We start from the raw sequence: 18,150 nt of genomic DNA, 5'->3' as shown, positions 1-18,150 counted from the left end.
GGGAGGGGCTGGCCTAGGTTGAGGCCCAGAGTGCCTTTCTTCTGTTCTGAGTAGAGACTCAAGGATCTAGCAATCAAGGGAGGAGACTGGAGAATGGGTACTTTCATGTAAATAGCAGTTCCTACACCAATCATCATTAGCAACAAACCTTTACTAAGGGCCAAGTGTATACAATTCTGTGATGCTGTGCACCTCCCCCATCTGTAAAATAGGGGAAAGAGTACCTCCTAGAGTTACTGTGAAGATTAAATTCTTTTCACTCTATCTAATACTGATAAACACTTAATATTTGTTAGGTTATTAATATTTTAACTTTTTTGGACTAGAGGTTGTTATAAATTTTTTTTGTTTTTACCTTAAGAATAAAAAACTCTTAAAAATACTGGCACCTGACAATAAAGGAAAGAATATGATATTGCAAGCTTTCTTTCCCCTTCATTATCTTTAATGCTGACACTGACATTGCTCATCAATTTACTCTCACCATGTATTACCTCCGAAATCCGATGTTCTGCTGTGACAGTGGAGGAATTAAAGGTATCCCGTTTTCTCCGACGGCCCACGCCACACTATGAGACACTTTCCCTGAGGTCATCAGAATCAACTGGTTACTGCCATCAGCTTCAAATGAGAAGGGCACTCCTAGGGAAACACCAGATTAAACAGGATGCTGTTTAGAAAGAGGGACTGAGCCGAGTCCTGGCAAGAAAGCAGATAGTAGACAAATGGAACATGGAGTGGGTGGGGGTGATGAAGATGGAGCACGTGATTCAAGCTGGTGTCACTGAATTTCTTCAGGTGATGATGCTGACAGCTGCTCAGCTCTGTCTCTGATGGCAGAGAGTAGACGTTCTCATGACGCACTCTCGAGTGGCTCCACCTGCTTCACAGCTTTGTGACCTTGGACAAGTTAGTTAACTTCTCTGAGCCTTAGTTTTCAATATATAAATCAGGGATACTAAATAGCACCTTCTTTGCAGAGTTATTTCAAAGACATTTATTTACTTAGTCATTCAAAATACTTATTTGAGCTTCTACTTCATGCCAGGCACTATTGCAGGCACTGAAGATAGCGGTAAAGAAGCAAAACTGATAAGAATCCCTGTTCTAAAAACTGAGAAAGAAAAGAACTTCTGTTCTCATGGAGTGTATATATGAGTCAGGGAGAGAAGCAATACTAAGAGAAATGCTTAGTATGTTAGAGACTGTATGTAAGTATGTTAGTAAACTAACAGAAATACTTAGTATGTTAGAGACTAGTATGCAAGTGCTAAGGAGAAACAAATTAGGGAAAGTATATAGAAAATTTGTGCTTTGGAGAGTGGAGAGGGGATAAACTTTTAGATGGGGTGGCCAGGAAAGCCTCAATGAAGGTGACTTTTGAATAAATGGCTGAAGAAAATGAGGAAATAGAGGTAGAGGTGTATTATTTTGGGAAAGAGCATTACTGGCAGAAGGAACAAGTGCAAGCACCCTAAGATAGAAGTGAGGAACAGGAGTTAAATAAGTTAATATTTGCAAAGCACTTACACAATGCCTGGCAAATAGTGATCGCACAACACATGTTAATTATTACTAAGCTATTGTAGCTACAGTAAAGTCTCATTGATTTGGCCTCTAACAATTGAAATTTAATGGTAAAAACACTCTGGGCAGTTATTTAATCAACTAAAGGAGAAGATTTTCAAGCACTAAGTGAAGTAACTCTAGATCTTTCCTTCATATTGAACATCCTATCTTGATCTTCAAAATAACCTTATAAGACATTAAAGGAGTTATTAATAGATCCATTTTATAAATGAGGAAAATGATATGCAAAGAGGTTACATGACTACCGGAGTCTCACAGCTTGCCTATATCAGAGCTGGAACTAAAACCTAAGTCTCTAGACCTGAGGATTGGATTTGGCCTCAAATAAATAATGCAAATAAAGTTCTAGATATAAGTCACAATAAAAAAAATCAACAGATACATGAGGAAGCAAGCCACCATAAACAAGAGGCAACAAAATCAGACCAGTAAGTAGATAGGTATTGGAATGATCAGATATCTAATATTTAAGAATATTTTAAAATATTTGAATAAATGAATGAATGAATGTATAAAAAGAAATGATTGAGAGTCTGAGGAAATGAAAAAAAGCTGTCAGAACTGACAACACTGATTGGGAAATAACTAAACATAATTTCCAGAGTTGAAATATACAGTAATTGGAAGGAAAAACAAAGGATTAGTTCCAATAATAAGAGACAGCCAAAAAGTGAATTCATGGCTTGCAGGACAAATTTTAAGAAATTACATAGATCGTAGCAGTGAAAGAAAAAGACATCAAATGTAATAAAGAAAGGTTAAGAAACATGGAGGAAGGAGTGAGAAGATCCATCATATATCCAATCGGAATTATAGAAGGAGATGAGAGAATATTAATAAAAATCTCCCTGGCCGGGCGCGGTGGCTCAAGCCTGTAATCCCAGCACTTTGGGAGGCCGAGACGGGCGGATCACAAGGTCAGGAGATCGAGACCAGCCTGGCTAATACGGTGAAACCCCGTCTCTACTAAAAAAAATACAAAAAACTAGCCAGGTGAGGTGGCAGGCGCCTGTAGTCCCAGCTACTCGGGAGGCTGAGGCAGGAGAATGGCGTAGACCCGGGAGGCGGAGCTTGCAGTGAGCTGAGATCCGGCCACTGCACTCCAGCCTGGGCGACAGAGCCAGACTCTGTCTCAAAAAAAAAAAAAAAAAAAAAATCTCCCTATTATAATTATTTATTTCAAACTTTTTGAGCTTATGAACAACACTGTGATGTACATTTTTATGTGCAAATCTTTGTCCTCATTTCAAATTATTTTCTTAGGAAAGATTCCTAGAAATAAAAGTAAGGCACCAAAGGTCATTTTCAAGGTTCTTAACTCACACTGCCAGACTACTTAGTAGTTGCATAGTTATATGCACTTACATTGTCACCAACAGTATATAAAAAGTAACTTGGCCAAAAGTTGCATAGCATTATTGTTTGAATGTGAATTTTTGATATCAATTTTATAATTCTCTGGTTGTCTGGGAAGTGAAATAGATATATACACATTCAAATCTGACAATGAAACAGTGAGCCATTGAAGATACTAGCTTTCCATACCACTTCCAACTCCCTCGTGGTCCAGTGTCACATGCTGATTACTGCTAAACTCCACTTCTTCAATAGGAGCCCTTCCAGTGACAACAGTAGTCTCAGGAATAGGCAGAAACACTTCAGCTAGCAAGGTGGGACTACTGTGTCCAATAGTTTCATAGACCTGAAAACCAGAGAAGAGAAATAGCCAATAAAAACAGCAATAGTGTGAGCTCACACTCACATAATCAGTCCATGTTGTTAGTATTTGTGCTGGTCACTGTTCCAGCCCAAAGGACTTATCTCAGTGTGGAAAGTTGAGTTGTGTTACTATGGTTTCCATGGAGACGAGCTTACACCTGTTTGTGGTCAAGTTGTTGACACCCGGCTTTCTTGTCTGAACTAATCTTCTGGGTAGCGAGGTTAATCGAAGCAGCAGGCAAAGATAATTGTTTTTATTCCGAACCAATATACAGCTTACTAGGAGAATGGGCCTCCTCCTTTTCCAGGTTCGGGTTGTATTCAGACAGTAATGCCATCAGGAGGAATGGGTGGGACAGTAAAGACATGCCCCCAGATGGCTTATTATCTGTACCAATCTCCAAGTCAGTCAGAGAAGCTCTGTATGCAGAAGTACTCCAGAGTGTTAGATTTTTAGTAAATCTATCAAGTTCTTCTCTTTCAGGCCTCATTTTATTTGTTAGCTGCTGAAACTCCAGATTTTTCTCAGACCTTCTCCTAGATGGAGCCAATTAGACCACCAGCAGCTCTGCTACTGATCACTGTGGTGTGTCTCATTATGATGCTATCACCATGAGGAGAAGGGCCCCACTGCAGGGCAACCATGGTTTAAGAATGCCCAATCCAGCCTCAGTTGGACTCTTGGCTCCATTCGATCCCCTGTATTCTTGGTACACTTCACTTTTGTGACAATATGACATAATATTCCACAGTTCTCCTGGCTTCTTTCCTGTGTTTTATTCTTTCTCTACATGAGGTCTCTGTGACTGGTTTACATTTTTTGAAAAATGCGGATTTTGCTACTTTTATTTCTACTAATTAATCTTTATATTTTTCTTCTTATGTAATAGTCCCCCACTAGTCAATATTTTCCACTTACCAATTGAATGCACAAAGATGACACCATGGATCCTTTCCGCCCACCCTCCCTTACAGGGCATATGATCTGAACTTTTTTTTTTTGAGATGGAGTCTCACTCTGTCACCTAGGCTGGAGTGCAGTGCCGCGATCTTGGCTCACTGCAACCTCTGCTTCCTGGGTTCGAGTGGTTCTCCGGCCCCAGCCCCTCTAGTAGCTGGGATTACAGGCACCCACCACCACGCCTGGCTAATGTTTGTATTTTTAGTAGAGACAGGGTTTCACCATGTTGGCCAGGCTGGTCTCGAACTCCTGACCTCAGGTGATCTGCCCTCCTTGGCTTCCCCATGTGCTGGGATTACAGGCATGAACCACTGCACCCAGCCTGATCTGAATTCTTGTCCAGGAGTGAGGATGAAGTGGTGCCTGGCTACTATCCTGGCCTTGCTTCCCCCGTATCCATCAGCTCACCTTTGCAAGATGACTGGCTGAGCATGGAGGGTCACTGGGTCAAAGACAAAGGCAGAAATTGCACAGGTACTAAATTCAGGACCCCAGACTTAATTTTGCTGTGAGCTATTCTAATAGGCAGGAGTTCAGCAGGAAGCCCATAAGTGGCACACTTAAAACACACTCTCCAAATTCATCTTCATCAGTTAAAAAGGTGATATTTTGATCTATACTAAAAAGTCTTTTATGGAAAATTTTGAACATATATAATGCAAGAATAATAATATACCACAGACCTGTCACCCTGTGCTTCAGTGATCACTATGTTATGACCATCTTATTTCATCTATACTCTCAACCATTCTCCTCCTCTCCAGTATCTTGAATCTAGACATCATTTTATCTGTAAATATTTCAATATGTATCTGTAATAGATAATATTTTTAAAAGCATAATTACAATACTGTTTTTATAATAATTCCTTAATAACCTCAACTATTAGTAAGTTTCAAATTCCCTTGTGAGCCTCAAAAAATTCTGTAACATTTTGTTTGAATCATGATCAAAATGTATTCTATATGTTGCAATTGACTGATGTGTTCCTCAAGCCTCTATTAATTTATAAGTGACCCCTCCTCTTTTAAAAAATTTTCTCTATATTTTTATTGGTTTACAACTCTGATGTGACAAGGAGTGTCATTTGTTGCTTGACCCAACACTCCTTAAAAGGCTATAATTCTATAATCTTACACAGCTTAAAGAACATGTAGTAGTTATCATTTATTGCAGTGGAGACCTTGGTTTGACCTCTTAAATCACAAGCTCATTGGCATGAAGTCTTGTCCCAAGAAAATGATGTGTTTTCTTTAATTTTGTTTGAAATGAAAGAAACCACATTTTAAAAAAAAATTTTTTGCCAGAATTAATCGAGACAAAAATTCATTGAGATTTCCTTTTGTAGGAAGCACAGGGACTTAAGGGGCTTTCAGTGTGGTACCCTGTTTAATCTTCACCACAATCCTATGAAAGGCTATGAAAGGTGGCTTTTATTCCTCATGGACCAATAAAACATAAGTGATCACATAAAGGGTGTTTCTGAGGACATCAGTGGAAGGCGGCTTATTCCTAGTTTCTGGAGCCACATTCCTAGCTGGTGTCTAGAGAGGAACTGAATGGGGGCTCTTGGTGCCAAGTCTGTAGGCAGAGGCAGTCATGGACTCTAGGGGAATGGAGGGTTTGCTAGTTGGTGTTACTGTCTTAGGAGATAAGTATCAGATTTTTTTAGTGAGAAAAAAATGGATTCCATCTGACAAAGCCAAAAAAAATCCAGAATTTCCCCAATCTTTATTTCCTACTCTCTTAAGATAGCAGAAGTTATTTTATTTATTTTTATTTTATATTTTTTTGGAGATGGAGTTTTACTCTTGTTACCTAGGCTGGAGTGCAATGGAACAATCTCAGCTTACAGCAACCTCCGTCTCCCGGGTTCAAGTGATTCTCCTGCCTCAGCCTCCCGAGTAGCTGGGATTACAGGCATGCACCACCACGCCTGGCTAATTTTCTATTTTTAATAGAGATAGGGTTTCTCCATGTTGGCCAGGGTGGTCTCGAACTCCCAACCTCAGGTGACCCACCCGCCACACTGTCCCAAAGTGCTGGGATTACAGGCATGAGCCACTGCACCTGGCCCAGAAGTTCTTTTAAATGCTAGGAAGAAATGCTATTTTTAAAAATTAGGAAATGGGTACTTTGGGCTTTAAGTAGGCATTTATAAGTAGATCTCTCTATAATTTAGTTTCATTTTTGTTTTCTCTCAGTAGTGCTGAGGGTTCTCAGTCTCAGCATTATTGACATTCTGGGCCAGGTAATTCTTTGTTGTTGTGAGTTGTATGCTGTAGGATGCTTAGCAGCACCCCGGCCTCTCACTCATATGTGGGAGCTTAAAAAGCTGATCTTATGTAGGAAAAGAGTAGAATGATGGTTATCAAAGGCTAAGAAGGGAGGAGGGAGAGGAGGAGGATAAAGAGAGATTCATTAATGGTATAGAAATATAGTTAGAAGGAATAAGTTGTAGTGTTTGATAGCATAGTAGGGTTACTATAGTTAACAATAATTTACTGTATGTTTCCAAATAGCTAGAAGAGAAGATTTAAAATGTTTGCAACACAAAGTTTGAGGTAATAGATATTCTAAATACCCTGATTTGATCATTATACATTCTATGTATGTATCAAAATACCAAATGTACCCCATAAATACATACAATTATTATGTATCAATAAAAAAGTTTTTAAAAATCACAGAATATTGTAAAGGAACAAAAGAAAAGTGATCACATGTTTTGTTTTTTCCATCTAAAATGATAGCATGGAATCAGCATGTTTTTTCCCTGCAGACGTTTCTATACCTGTTGTTTTGTCAGAGAAATAAAGCAAGGAATATATTTTTTTTTAATGGGAATTCTCCCATTTAGTACCCGTGGTTTCTTCAGGATAACATGAGATAACATGTAAATATTGTGGTCATGCAGTAGACACTTAGTAAACATTATTTCCTAGAGATTTCCCAGTTTCACAGGCCCTGTCTCATTTAAGCCCTCATCGTCTTACCTTTAGATGACCACACCTGTCTTCTTGCCTCATGTAACCTGTCCCCGCTGCAGCCGCCACCTGGCTTCCTACAGGCCCTCAACCACCTGACCTTTCCAACTGCACACAGCAGGGCTTTCTGGGATCAGCAATCTGACTTGCTATCATCCGGTTTAAAAGCAGGCAAGTAAGATGTATGTGAAAACATCTGTTTTGGACTTGGGTCCATAAAGAACCAACAGCAACCACAAAAGTGAGGTAGGCGAGGGTAAACAAGGACAGTTCTCCAGATATGACTGTTATTCCCCCTCTGATAGAGGAGTTATTCCTCAGATCAGCCAGAGAAATTAGGAAAGGCCCTGAGAAGAGAAAGTCAAGCCATCACCAAGTAGGTTAAAAGGAGAATTTCCCTATCTCAATCCACATGCCAGGAATATAAACGATTAACAGGATTGACTAATAAGGAAATATGATAATGTTAAAAAATGTAAAAGGCACCCAGCAATATTACACCACTGTTGCTAGTTGTTTTGGTGTTGAGAAGATGAATGTAGGATAAAGTTACGTATGTGAATGACACAAAAATGAAGGCGAAGCTTTTTAAATTTCTAAGCCAAATTTCATTTATAAAACCCTACACATTTATTTTGGAAAGGCCTCCAAAGCCAAGATTTTCAAGATCTTTCTGGAAGGACTGTGGCCTGGCTCCAACTTCCCTGTCCCATGAAGTCCAATCTCATCCTTCTCTTGGGGCCAACTGTTTTTTTTTTTTTTTTTTTTTTTTTTGAGACAGGGTCTTACCCTGTCTCCCCGGCTGGAGTGCAGTGGTGTGATCATGGCTTACTGCAGCCTTAAACTCCCAGGCTTAAGCAATCCTCCTACCTCAGCCTCCTAAGTAGCTGGGACTAGAGGTATGCACCACCATGCCCAGCTAATTTTTTAAAATTTTTGTAGAGATGGAGTCTCACTATGTTGCAAAGGCTGGTCTCAAACTTTGGGTCTTTTAGTTTAAAGTAAGACTTTTAGTTTAAAGTAAGACTGCACACAAAACATTGTGTGAGCTAAGAATAAAACTTGACTGAGAAAGTAAAGAAAAGAAAGCAAAGAAACACAAACTCCAGAAGCACACTTGCTGCTCCTGTCACCTGCCCTGAATAGAGGAGGAGCTGCAGGGGCCCACAGGAGTCCCTCCCTTTCTACAGGCATCAATAGTGAAGATGTCAGTATTCAGAGTTCTGCCTCCTAGTTTGACATCCATCATCAATTCATCCTCCCTCTTCCTCCCCTACAAAGGAAAAGATGATATCAGGAACACCAAGATTAACATGAGAAGACCAGATAGAGAGCTAGAAGGGAGAGCAGAAGACAGTAATGAGGCAGGCAGGAAGGAGAGGAAGTGGGCCAGGAGACACCCACTGGCAGAGTCAGAAAGAAGGGAGAGAAGGTGAGAAGGCAAGAAGGCCTCCCCTCCTGCAGGTGCCCAGCCATGCCTCCACTGATGGGTGAGAGCTCAGACTACCTAGGCAGCCTGTGAAACACACTCCCACTATGGGCACTTCTGAATGTTCTGAATTACTTTAGAGAGAGAGACTATCTTCTGTCTCGCACAGCACAACAGTATTTTACTTCACATGTATTCTAAAATGTAAATAAAGTCTCCAATACTATCTCCTGCTTATTGCCTTGAATATTAGCTTGCTGTGGATGTTATAGTCAAAATAATTTTTGAAAAACCAATGTGACAATACTATGAAATAAATTTTTAAACCAAAAAGCAAAGTTATCCAGAATATTATCCAGAATATATTCATAGGCAATACGTGACCAAGTGTTCCAGGCCATCAGCCTCAGCAGAAGCTCCAGAGGAGACGGAATAGAGAGTCAACGTGGACCCCACAGGGAGGGTAGGGACCTCACAGGGGCTCTGTCCAGCGACCACGTATCTGAAGGCTGCCCCAGCTCTCCAGTGCAGAGTTGGGCAACTCTCTACTTTTATGTTCAGACAAAATCACCTCATTTCATTCTCTTGTGTTCATTCAGAGTTATACATCAAGGAAGAAGTAAACATTAATAGAAATTATTTTCCCCTGTTTGACATTCAGAAAGGGAATTTCCAGGCTTAAGAAAATCTCAGGTTTTCACCAAACCTCCAACTCCAATCCCCTTTCTAAAACCATTTTATACTTGCTTTCTCCTCTCACCCATATTATGTTTAAGTTAGCAGCCAAAAATTTTGGTTTTTTTTTCAAGTTTCAGAATACACAGACATTAAAAAAAATTAGATGGCATTTTAAAGAGTTATACGAGTGACAAGACTAAACCAAATTCTAAAGTTCTAAAATTTCAAGAAAAAAATTTCAGCTGTGCAGATATCAATCCTGTTATCAATATAGCAAAGGAATTTTGCTTGAGTCTTGATGCTTGGCACTTCGTAAATGAGGACCACCCTGCCCTCACCCACCTCCAGATCACAGATTAAAAGGTACAGGACAAAACTGCCACAGGCTCTGGAGGAATTCTAAGCCAAGGCGGTTGACCTTGGGTGTCCAGTGCCAGCCCTTTCAGGTTCTGCCTCCCATTTCTTGGCACCACCTCCTCTCTTTCCATGCAGTTCTGTGCTTCCTTCCCACTGTCAAAAGAACACATCCCAGCTGTTGCGAATGTCTTCTACAGATCGTAGAAGGTTTTTAACTACTGAGGTCTAGGCGGGGCTTGATATTCAAAATACTGAACTATACACAGTATTGAACCCACCTCCTGGGTTCATTAGAATAGCGGCCCACCACAGCTTGGGAACAGGACCCTGGAGGCACTGGCCTTGGTCAGCCATTCCCTTTAATTGGTCAATTGTGGGAAGGTCCAGGGGATCTTTGAAGTGGCACTTATGTGGCCAGGATGGCATCTGGGAAGGTCAGGGCAGCAGCTATTTATCAGTCAGTACAGAAGTATGTAAATATTTTATTAATTATACAGCAGTGATGGTACCTGCAGACTTTGTCAGTTATACTCACTAGGAATAGGTAGTGGCTGCCTGAAGTACTGTATTGAGAAGAGTTCTAAAATTATATTCGGGCTCAGTGGGAAAACACAACAAAAATAGCACCATCAATTATTGCTTTCTGGCAAGGGTGGTGGAGGGGAGTGAGACATTTCTGCCTGAGTGAAGGATGAGGATCTGTGATTTCTGCCTGGGTGGTGGTGGGGAAACAAGGGCATGCATGCCACAAAGTTGCAATCCTTGTTAACAAGCCTGTTAGGATTATAAGAGAGACCCGTTAGCATTGTGGGAGAAGAGTCACCGAAAGAACAAGCAAGACTGAAGACACTATGATGGGTTAAATAGCATCCTCCACATATTGATGTCCACCCAGAAACTCAGAATGTGAACCTAATTTGGAAATGAGGTCTTTGCAGATGTCATTAGTTAAGGATGAAGATAAGATCATATTAGATTAGGGTGGGCCCTAAATCCAATAAGAGTGTTCTTATAAGTGACAAAAGAGGACCCACAGAGAGAGACACAGAGAAGGCTATGTGAAGATGGAAGCAGAGATTGGAGTTATGCTGACACAAACCAAGGAACTCTAAGTGCCAGGAGGAGCTGGATGAGGCAGGGAAAGATACTCCTGTAGAGCTTTTGGAGGGAGTATGGCCCTACTGACACCTCGATTTCAGACTTTAGGCCTCCAGAACTGTGAACAAATACATTTCTGTTGTTTTGAAGCTACCAAGTTAGTGGTTCCTTGTTATAGTTTAGTTTCCCCAGGAAACTAAAATAGACTCAAATAAATATGTTGCTAATGGTGGGATTTAGGCTAGTGGGAAGATTTATTAATTTGTGGGGGGAATCCTAGCACCTGTATCTTTCCGACATTATAACCTCCCATGATTGTGGCGTAATTGATTTCTCTGTTATATGACGCTAGAGTCCCTGTAGAGGGTGATATTGAAATATGTCTTCAATGAATGAGCTGGAGATTTCCCTGTGCCCCACCCCCTTCAGCACCCCTCTCCCATCTCAAGGCACACACTCCAGAGCACTGTGGCCAGCGTTATTCTGCCAGCATTTTCAGCAGGTGAGTTGGGGAACAGATCTCTTTCTTCTAAGACTTTAAGAACAGATGTGCCAAGGAAGAGGCTTGAGACTCTGTCAAGACGTATGTATAACCAATGGATGATTTAAAATCATCTCACACCTGTAATGAACAAAAAGTTATTGGGGCAGTAACTATAATAATATTAATTATTATTACTATTGTTTTGAGACAGAGTCATACTCTGTTGCCCAGGCTGGAGTGCAGTGGTGTGATGTCAGCTCAGTACAACCTCCACCTCCTGGGTTCAAGAGATTCTCCTGCTTCAGCCTCCCGAGAAGCTGGGATTACAGGCGCCCGCCGCCACGCTTGGCTAATTTTTTTTTTGTATTTACAGTACAGATGTGGTTTTTGCCATGTGGCCAGGCTGGTCTCGAACTCTTGGCCTCAAGTGATCTGCCCACCTTGGCCTCCCAAAGTACAGGCATGAGCCACAGTGCCTGGCCAGTGACTGTAATTAAAATGTGTACCTGAAGTGTTAAACTCTCCGGCCAGTTGACTATTTGCAAATTGAAAATCTGCCCAAAGTGAACTCGGAAGTCTGCTCCTAGTGGCCGACTGACTGTCCTGGACACCTCCTTGTTGTTGAAGAGCACTTTTAAGTACACTGAGCGCTTCTTTACATCCTCCCTTCTCGAGACCTCCGCTCTGCAAAAGGAGATCATTCACAGTTGGAGTTAGTAATCATTTACTAAGATCACCAAAATATATGATAAATAAGAACTGAACAGAACAAGGCACACTGCAGGCAACTCTCCCAGTCATGTCAGCCCTCATTTAACCAGAGGAGCCACAGGTCTTGCAAAGTAATGTGGAATTTATGGAGAAGCCATTAACAGACACTGAAAAGGGCACAGAGGATTTAAGAACTAGAGTCCATTCATCGTTGTACTACAGTCTCCTCAGGTTTTTCAAGCAAGCTTTACATTTGTGTCCCAAAGTTTTAAGTTCATATATTCCTTGTTAACTGGAATAAATTCAAGACATAGGGGATAATAATGATTTATATTTGGGTAAGAAGTTTTATTCTAAAAATACAGCAGCATATTGTAGCAGTTAGATCAAGTTCACTTTTCCGAGATACCAAGTTTTTCTCAGTGTTTTCAGACAGTAAGTGAATGTTCAATAGATGCAGAGTATTAATAAATGTTCCTTATTTTTAAAGATAATCTGACTCAGAAAGTTAAAAAAAAAAAAAAACCTGCTGGGCGCGGTGGCTCACGCCTGTAATCCCAGCACTTTGGGAGGCCAAGGCAGGCGGACCACGGGGTCAGGAGATAGAGACCATCCTGGCTAACATGGTAAAACCCCGTCTCTACTAAAAACACAAAAAATTAGCCAGGTGTGGTGGCGGGCGCTTGTAGTCCCAGCTACTTGGGAGGCTGAGGCAGGAGAATGGCATGAACATGGGAGGTGGAGCTTGCAGTGAGCTGAGGTCGTGCCACTGCACTCCAGCCTGGATGACAGAGCAAGACTCCGTCTCAAAAAAAAAAAAAACCAACCTCACATTGGTCTTTAATTTTATTGTACATATGTATACAGACATCCACCAAAAAATGCCAGTTATTGGTTAAGTCATTGCTAATTAAGGAAAGCAAAAGGTTAGGGCATCAAAATTTGAAACAAGCTCAGGTTTTTTTGGGGGGTGGTAGTTTATTAAAAATTGTTCCATTGTGGTAAATATATATAACATAACATAATGTTTATCACCTCAACCATTTTTAAGTGTATGTTTCAGTGGCATTATGTACAATTACTATGTTGTGTAACCATCACCACTATCCATCTTCAGAACTTTTTCATCATTCCAAACAGAAATTCTCTACTCATTAAAGGGGGTGGTAGTTTTAACTTTTTACATGTCTGTAATTTAGACTTATTCTAGATGAAATAGCTCAAATTACTTCAGCATTTTTTTAATAAAGGATACTTCACAGCAAATTTGCAAGAAGTATCCAAGACACCCCAGACTTAGACTCCACTCATAAAAGATTACCAAATCAAGCCCAAATTTTCCTTTTAGAAAGCATGCTCTGTCATCACATATTTTGAACGTTCATGTCAAAATTATAGGGTATGGTACTTGTGCCTTGAAAACAGCTTACTTAGTACAGGGGAATAGTTTATGTATAACATCTTAATATGTGAAGTTGAGAGAACATATGAAAATGCACAAAAAGCTATAATTTGAAAATAAACATTAGAACATTAGCAGAAGTTTGAAACCAAGACTGTCAGAAGTCTTATAATGACATCCTAATTAACTCCCGCATTTTAATGAACTCAGAGGCTGACTGACTTCATTTGAATTCTCATTTTTCACGTTGGGATATTGAAGATTCCAGTGTACAATAGTCCCTGTATTCACAATAGATCTTCTGTGTACTAGAGAATTAAGTCTGGGATTTTGTGGTATTGATGATTTTAATGGACTCCCTTTAATTAATGATGATATACCATAACATGCATCAGAATCACTTGGAGACCTTGTGAGGACAGTTTTCTGGGCCCCACCTCAGGGTTTCAGGTTCAATAAGTCTCAGGTAGAACTTGCGAGTTTGCATTTCTTTCTTTTTTAAAATTATTTTTAAAATTTCTGTTTAGTTGGTTGCCTTTAAATAATTGTCTGGCTAGTTTTTATTAACCTTTCTTAAACATACTTATTTCAACGTGAGGTATTAAAAATGTTTGGGGTATTTATTTATTCAATAGAGGCGAGGTCTCATTTTGTTCCCCAGGCTGGTCTCTAACTCCTGGCCTCAAGCAATCCTCCCACCTTGGCCTCTCAAAGTGCTGAAGTTATAGGCATGAGCCACCATGCCTGGCCTGAGTTTATGTTTCTAACAAGTCCTCAGTGATGCTGATGCTGCTGATTCCAGGGCTATACTTTGAGAACCATGGCTATACAGTGAAGGAAAGAATAAATAGGAAATATAAAAATATTTTTATTATGTTATAATTTTAAAAAAGAAGATGAACTTATAAATGTATGTTTATGGATTTATTATATATACAAATGTATATAAATCAAGTGATGTTTCTCAAGTAAGAATGACTAGACATGTATTTTTATCAAATCTGGAGGGCATGCTTCAGATGGCCTGACTTAAATACAAGCTATAGGGCACACCCACAGTGTTTTGGGGGGTCTTCAAGGAGACAAGCTGAAATCAAGGAAGGGGCAAGGAGAGGCATCCATGCCTGTGCCAGAAAGGTGGGACATGCTACCAGTGGACCGAAGACTCATTGAGGTTACAGATAAGGGACTCAAATCAAAAGCCACACAGCCAGCCACTGTGAAGAGCAGGCAGAGATTTGCAACTGGGATGCTTCTCCTATAGGGAGCTTTCCAGCGTGCTCCTGAGTGGCCAGTGCACATGCATGAGGTAGGTGAATCAATGAAATCACCTAAAGTGGGCAAATGTCAGCAATTTCATGTGGTTCAACCTAATATTCATTCAGAGTTGATGATTCTCCTGATGCTAAAGTAGGTCAGTAAGTGTACACTCCCCATAGTGTGCATGTGCCCACATGAACATGGGTATCAGATGTCAGCCTCATTTATGGTCAGAGCATCCACTCACCTGGGGCACTGATCACTGGGTGTTACACTTCCCGCCAGGCTTAGCTCTGGAACCAGCGTGGGCTCCCAAGGCCTCCTCCTGCTCTGGGCTGCTCTCTCCCTCACCTCATGCTCTATCACTGCCCGATCAGTGGGCTCCGGAGGGGTGGGCTTCACAAGGTCCTCCTCAGGATGTGGCTCCTCAATCTCATTATCGGGATGATCTTCTGCTGCTTGTTTCCTTTTCTTCTTCTTGGCCCTCTGTTGGGTTTGAGGCAACATGACATCAAACAGGAATTTTGGAATTTCATTTAAGAACACAGTCTTCAGAGCCAGATGGACCTGGATGCAAACCCCAGCCCCATTTCAAACAGATGTGTGTAATCAGGCAGGTCACTAAGCCACCTGACCTCTCTGTGCCTCAGTTTTTTCATCTACAGAATGGAGCCCAGGAAATATCTCCCAGGGCTGTTGAAATGAGACTGTTAAAATGCCTAAAAAGCATTTACCATATAGCCTAGTCCCTAGAAAGGGCTTAAAAAATGGTAAGTATTCATGTGATCATTAATTTTGGTTTTCAAGGCTAAGGACACATCTTGAAATATTAAAATAAGGCATGTAAGCACAATGAGCATTGCAGGTCCACCTGATCTATTATTTGTTGCCCTTGGACTCAGTTTTGTAGGGTCATGTCCATAAAGTTATATAATTTTCTGAAGGAAACTCCAGAGCATGAATCCCTACATTTAATGGAATAATGCATGTAAGATACTCAGCACAATGCTGGACACAAGCATTAGTGATTACTACATTATTACTTAAATAGTCACAGAGTCCTACCATAGCATTCTCTATGGACAAAGCTGACTCTGGTATCAATCAACTGGGTGGCTTTTTAAGCAAATGCATTAGCCAGTCAATTCATTCATCCTTTTATCCCTTAGCCAGGGGACAGGGGAAGAGACAGAGGGAGCCACAGGATACCCTAGTCTGCCAGTCTGGTTTCCCCACTCCTGTACTGGAGGCTGTCCTCCCAGACCCTTCCTGGCCAGCCCTATTCCAGGCTGAGTGTTTGTTTACACACTTGCGCTTTCCTCCAGGCCTTCCACTGGTGTAACGACGTTCTGTACTCTTCCATCTTCTGTGCGTACTCCTCCGTATGCTCTTCCAACAGTTCACTTATTTCAGCTTGAATTTCTGCTTCATATGCTTCTTCATCTGCTTTCTGGTCAACTTTTTCCCTTTAAAATAATTTTTAGTCCCTTGGTTATTTCTGGAAATTAAGAGAGCAATAATAACAGCAAATACTTCTATTGAACTTGCCATGTGCCAGTTCCTCTTCTAAAAATATCACACATGTAAACTCACAATCCTGTGAGGCAGATGCTGTTATTATCCACCTCTTATACATGAGGTGACAGAGGCCCATAGAAGTTAAGTAAGTTGCCCAAGAACACACAGCTGGTGAGTGGAAGGGCTGAATATGAGCCCAACCCACTGAACACTAAGCAGCCATGCCTCTCTGCGTTAAATGATCTGTGTGGTGTGCTGACACGGGGCCTGTAAGTTCTCAACTGATAGTGGTGGAAATTTCATTACTTATTTTATTACTTCTTCAGGTCTCTGAGGAACTGCTTCATTTTGTTGCTACTGAGTCCCTGAAACCACTTTAAGTTCTAGGGTACATGTGCACAACGTGCAGGTTTGTTACATATGTATACATGTGCCATGTTGGTTTGCTGCACACATCAACTCATCATTTACATTAGGTATTTCTCTTAATGCTATCCCTCCTTTAGCCCCTCACCTGCCGACAGGCCCCAGTGTGTGATGTTCCGCGCCCTGTGTCCAAGTGTTCTCATTGTTCAGTTCCCACCTATGAGTGAGAACATGTAGTGTTTGGTTTTCTGTCCTTGTGACAGTTTGCTGAGAACGATGGTGAAACTACTTTTTTGACTTTGGATGGAAGATTTGGGTTTTTCTTTGATGATTTTGCTTACACTCCACCAGGAGATCAGCCCAGTTCTGTTTCCCACAGTGTGTTCTGTAGGACATTAGTTCTGTGAGATGTCCCACCAGGAAAAGATATTGTGTCCGTATCAGTGCTGGATTAAATAAGTGTGAAATGTTCCTTGCTGGTCATCTTTTCAGAGCCCTTAACATGTTGATGAACAGCATGGCTCTCCTGGTGGGCGGCGGCAAATGTGCAGTGACTGCATCCATCCCACCCAGCACTTTGGAGATGGTGCCGAATACTGACTGCACTATTTTCCCCAAAGCAGTTAAGCTTCGTAATCCATTTTACAAAAACCTAGACAAGTGCATAGAGCTGACAAATATTTGCTTATGGACACATGTTGCCTGGAGTTTAAGCAGTTTACAGTCCCCCAAGGCACAAGCTCTTACAGCTCTCTAGGATGACTACCAAATAAATCACTTTGGATGCACAGTGGTACCCAAAATTTATAAACATCGGGGGAATTTGGCCTCAAAATTATGTCCCATCTCTGATATACAGAAAACCATTCACTTTTCTCATTGCTATTCAAAAGCATGAATAAACTTGAATAGTTTGTGTGTGTGGGAAAAACTATGCTTTCTCATAAGGTGGCTAGATGAATCAAGAACGTGAGAAAAGGGTTTTGGAAGATAGCTACTTATCAGGGGAAGGAGTGTTAAGACCTCATGAGTAAAATGCCTGTAATTTAGTTTACCCTATAAACTCAAAAAGAAGGAGGGGAGGGATGGAGGGAGAGTTAGCAGCAGGGATGATGGGAGGGAGGGAGAGAGAAAATAATCTGGCAAGGATTTCTGTACTGCTTCTGTGGAAGGCTCAGCCTAGGAGATGGAATTCGAAAGCACAAACACTGCAATTTCTAGGAGACAGCCATTATTTTGTGAGGTAGCATATTTGAATTTGTCAACCAATATTAACTGAGCAGATACTAAGTGGCAGGTGCTCTGGTAGGGACCAGATATACAATGACAATAGGGCCCCTGCTCTCAAAGATCACACAGTCTTAAATACTTGTCCTGAAAACTAACTTTTTTTTTTCAATTTTATAATTACAGCTAAAGAAAAATCACAATTTGCAGCTATCTTTGGCTGAAATATGGCTGTTTTCAAAGCAATATGTCAGATAACTGCCTAAATTTGTTACTATTGTTAACCAACATTAACTGAGCAGATACTAAGCGGCAGGTGCTCTGGTAGAAACCAGATATACAACGACAACAGGGTCTCTAGTC

The 18,150-nt window shown here is 40.9% G+C and overlaps 1 protein-coding gene across 3 annotated transcripts in view; it reads right to left on the bottom strand.

The window, feature by feature from the left end:
- The window catches only part of CC2D2A (coiled-coil and C2 domain containing 2A), a 136,389-nt gene that overhangs the window by 49,425 nt on the left and 68,814 nt on the right, over nucleotides 1–18,150 (bottom strand). For all 3 annotated transcript variants that reach the window (XM_025384650.1, XM_025384649.1, XM_025384651.1), the window contains 5 exons: nucleotides 15,986–16,142; nucleotides 14,924–15,162; nucleotides 11,810–11,987; nucleotides 3,136–3,292; nucleotides 495–642 (listed from right to left, as the gene is read on the bottom strand). In XM_025384650.1, coding sequence (XP_025240435.1) covers nucleotides 495–642; nucleotides 3,136–3,292; nucleotides 11,810–11,987; nucleotides 14,924–15,162; nucleotides 15,986–16,142 — 879 coding nt within the window. The remainder of the gene's footprint in view (nucleotides 1–494; nucleotides 643–3,135; nucleotides 3,293–11,809; nucleotides 11,988–14,923; nucleotides 15,163–15,985; nucleotides 16,143–18,150) is intronic.

This window comes from Theropithecus gelada, chromosome 5 (genome assembly GCF_003255815.1).
Source record: "Theropithecus gelada isolate Dixy chromosome 5, Tgel_1.0, whole genome shotgun sequence".
Classification (NCBI taxonomy): Eukaryota; Metazoa; Chordata; class Mammalia; order Primates; family Cercopithecidae; genus Theropithecus; species Theropithecus gelada.
The sequence above is the reverse complement of the archived record's forward strand: the minus strand, read 5'-3'. Positions and strand labels throughout refer to the sequence as shown.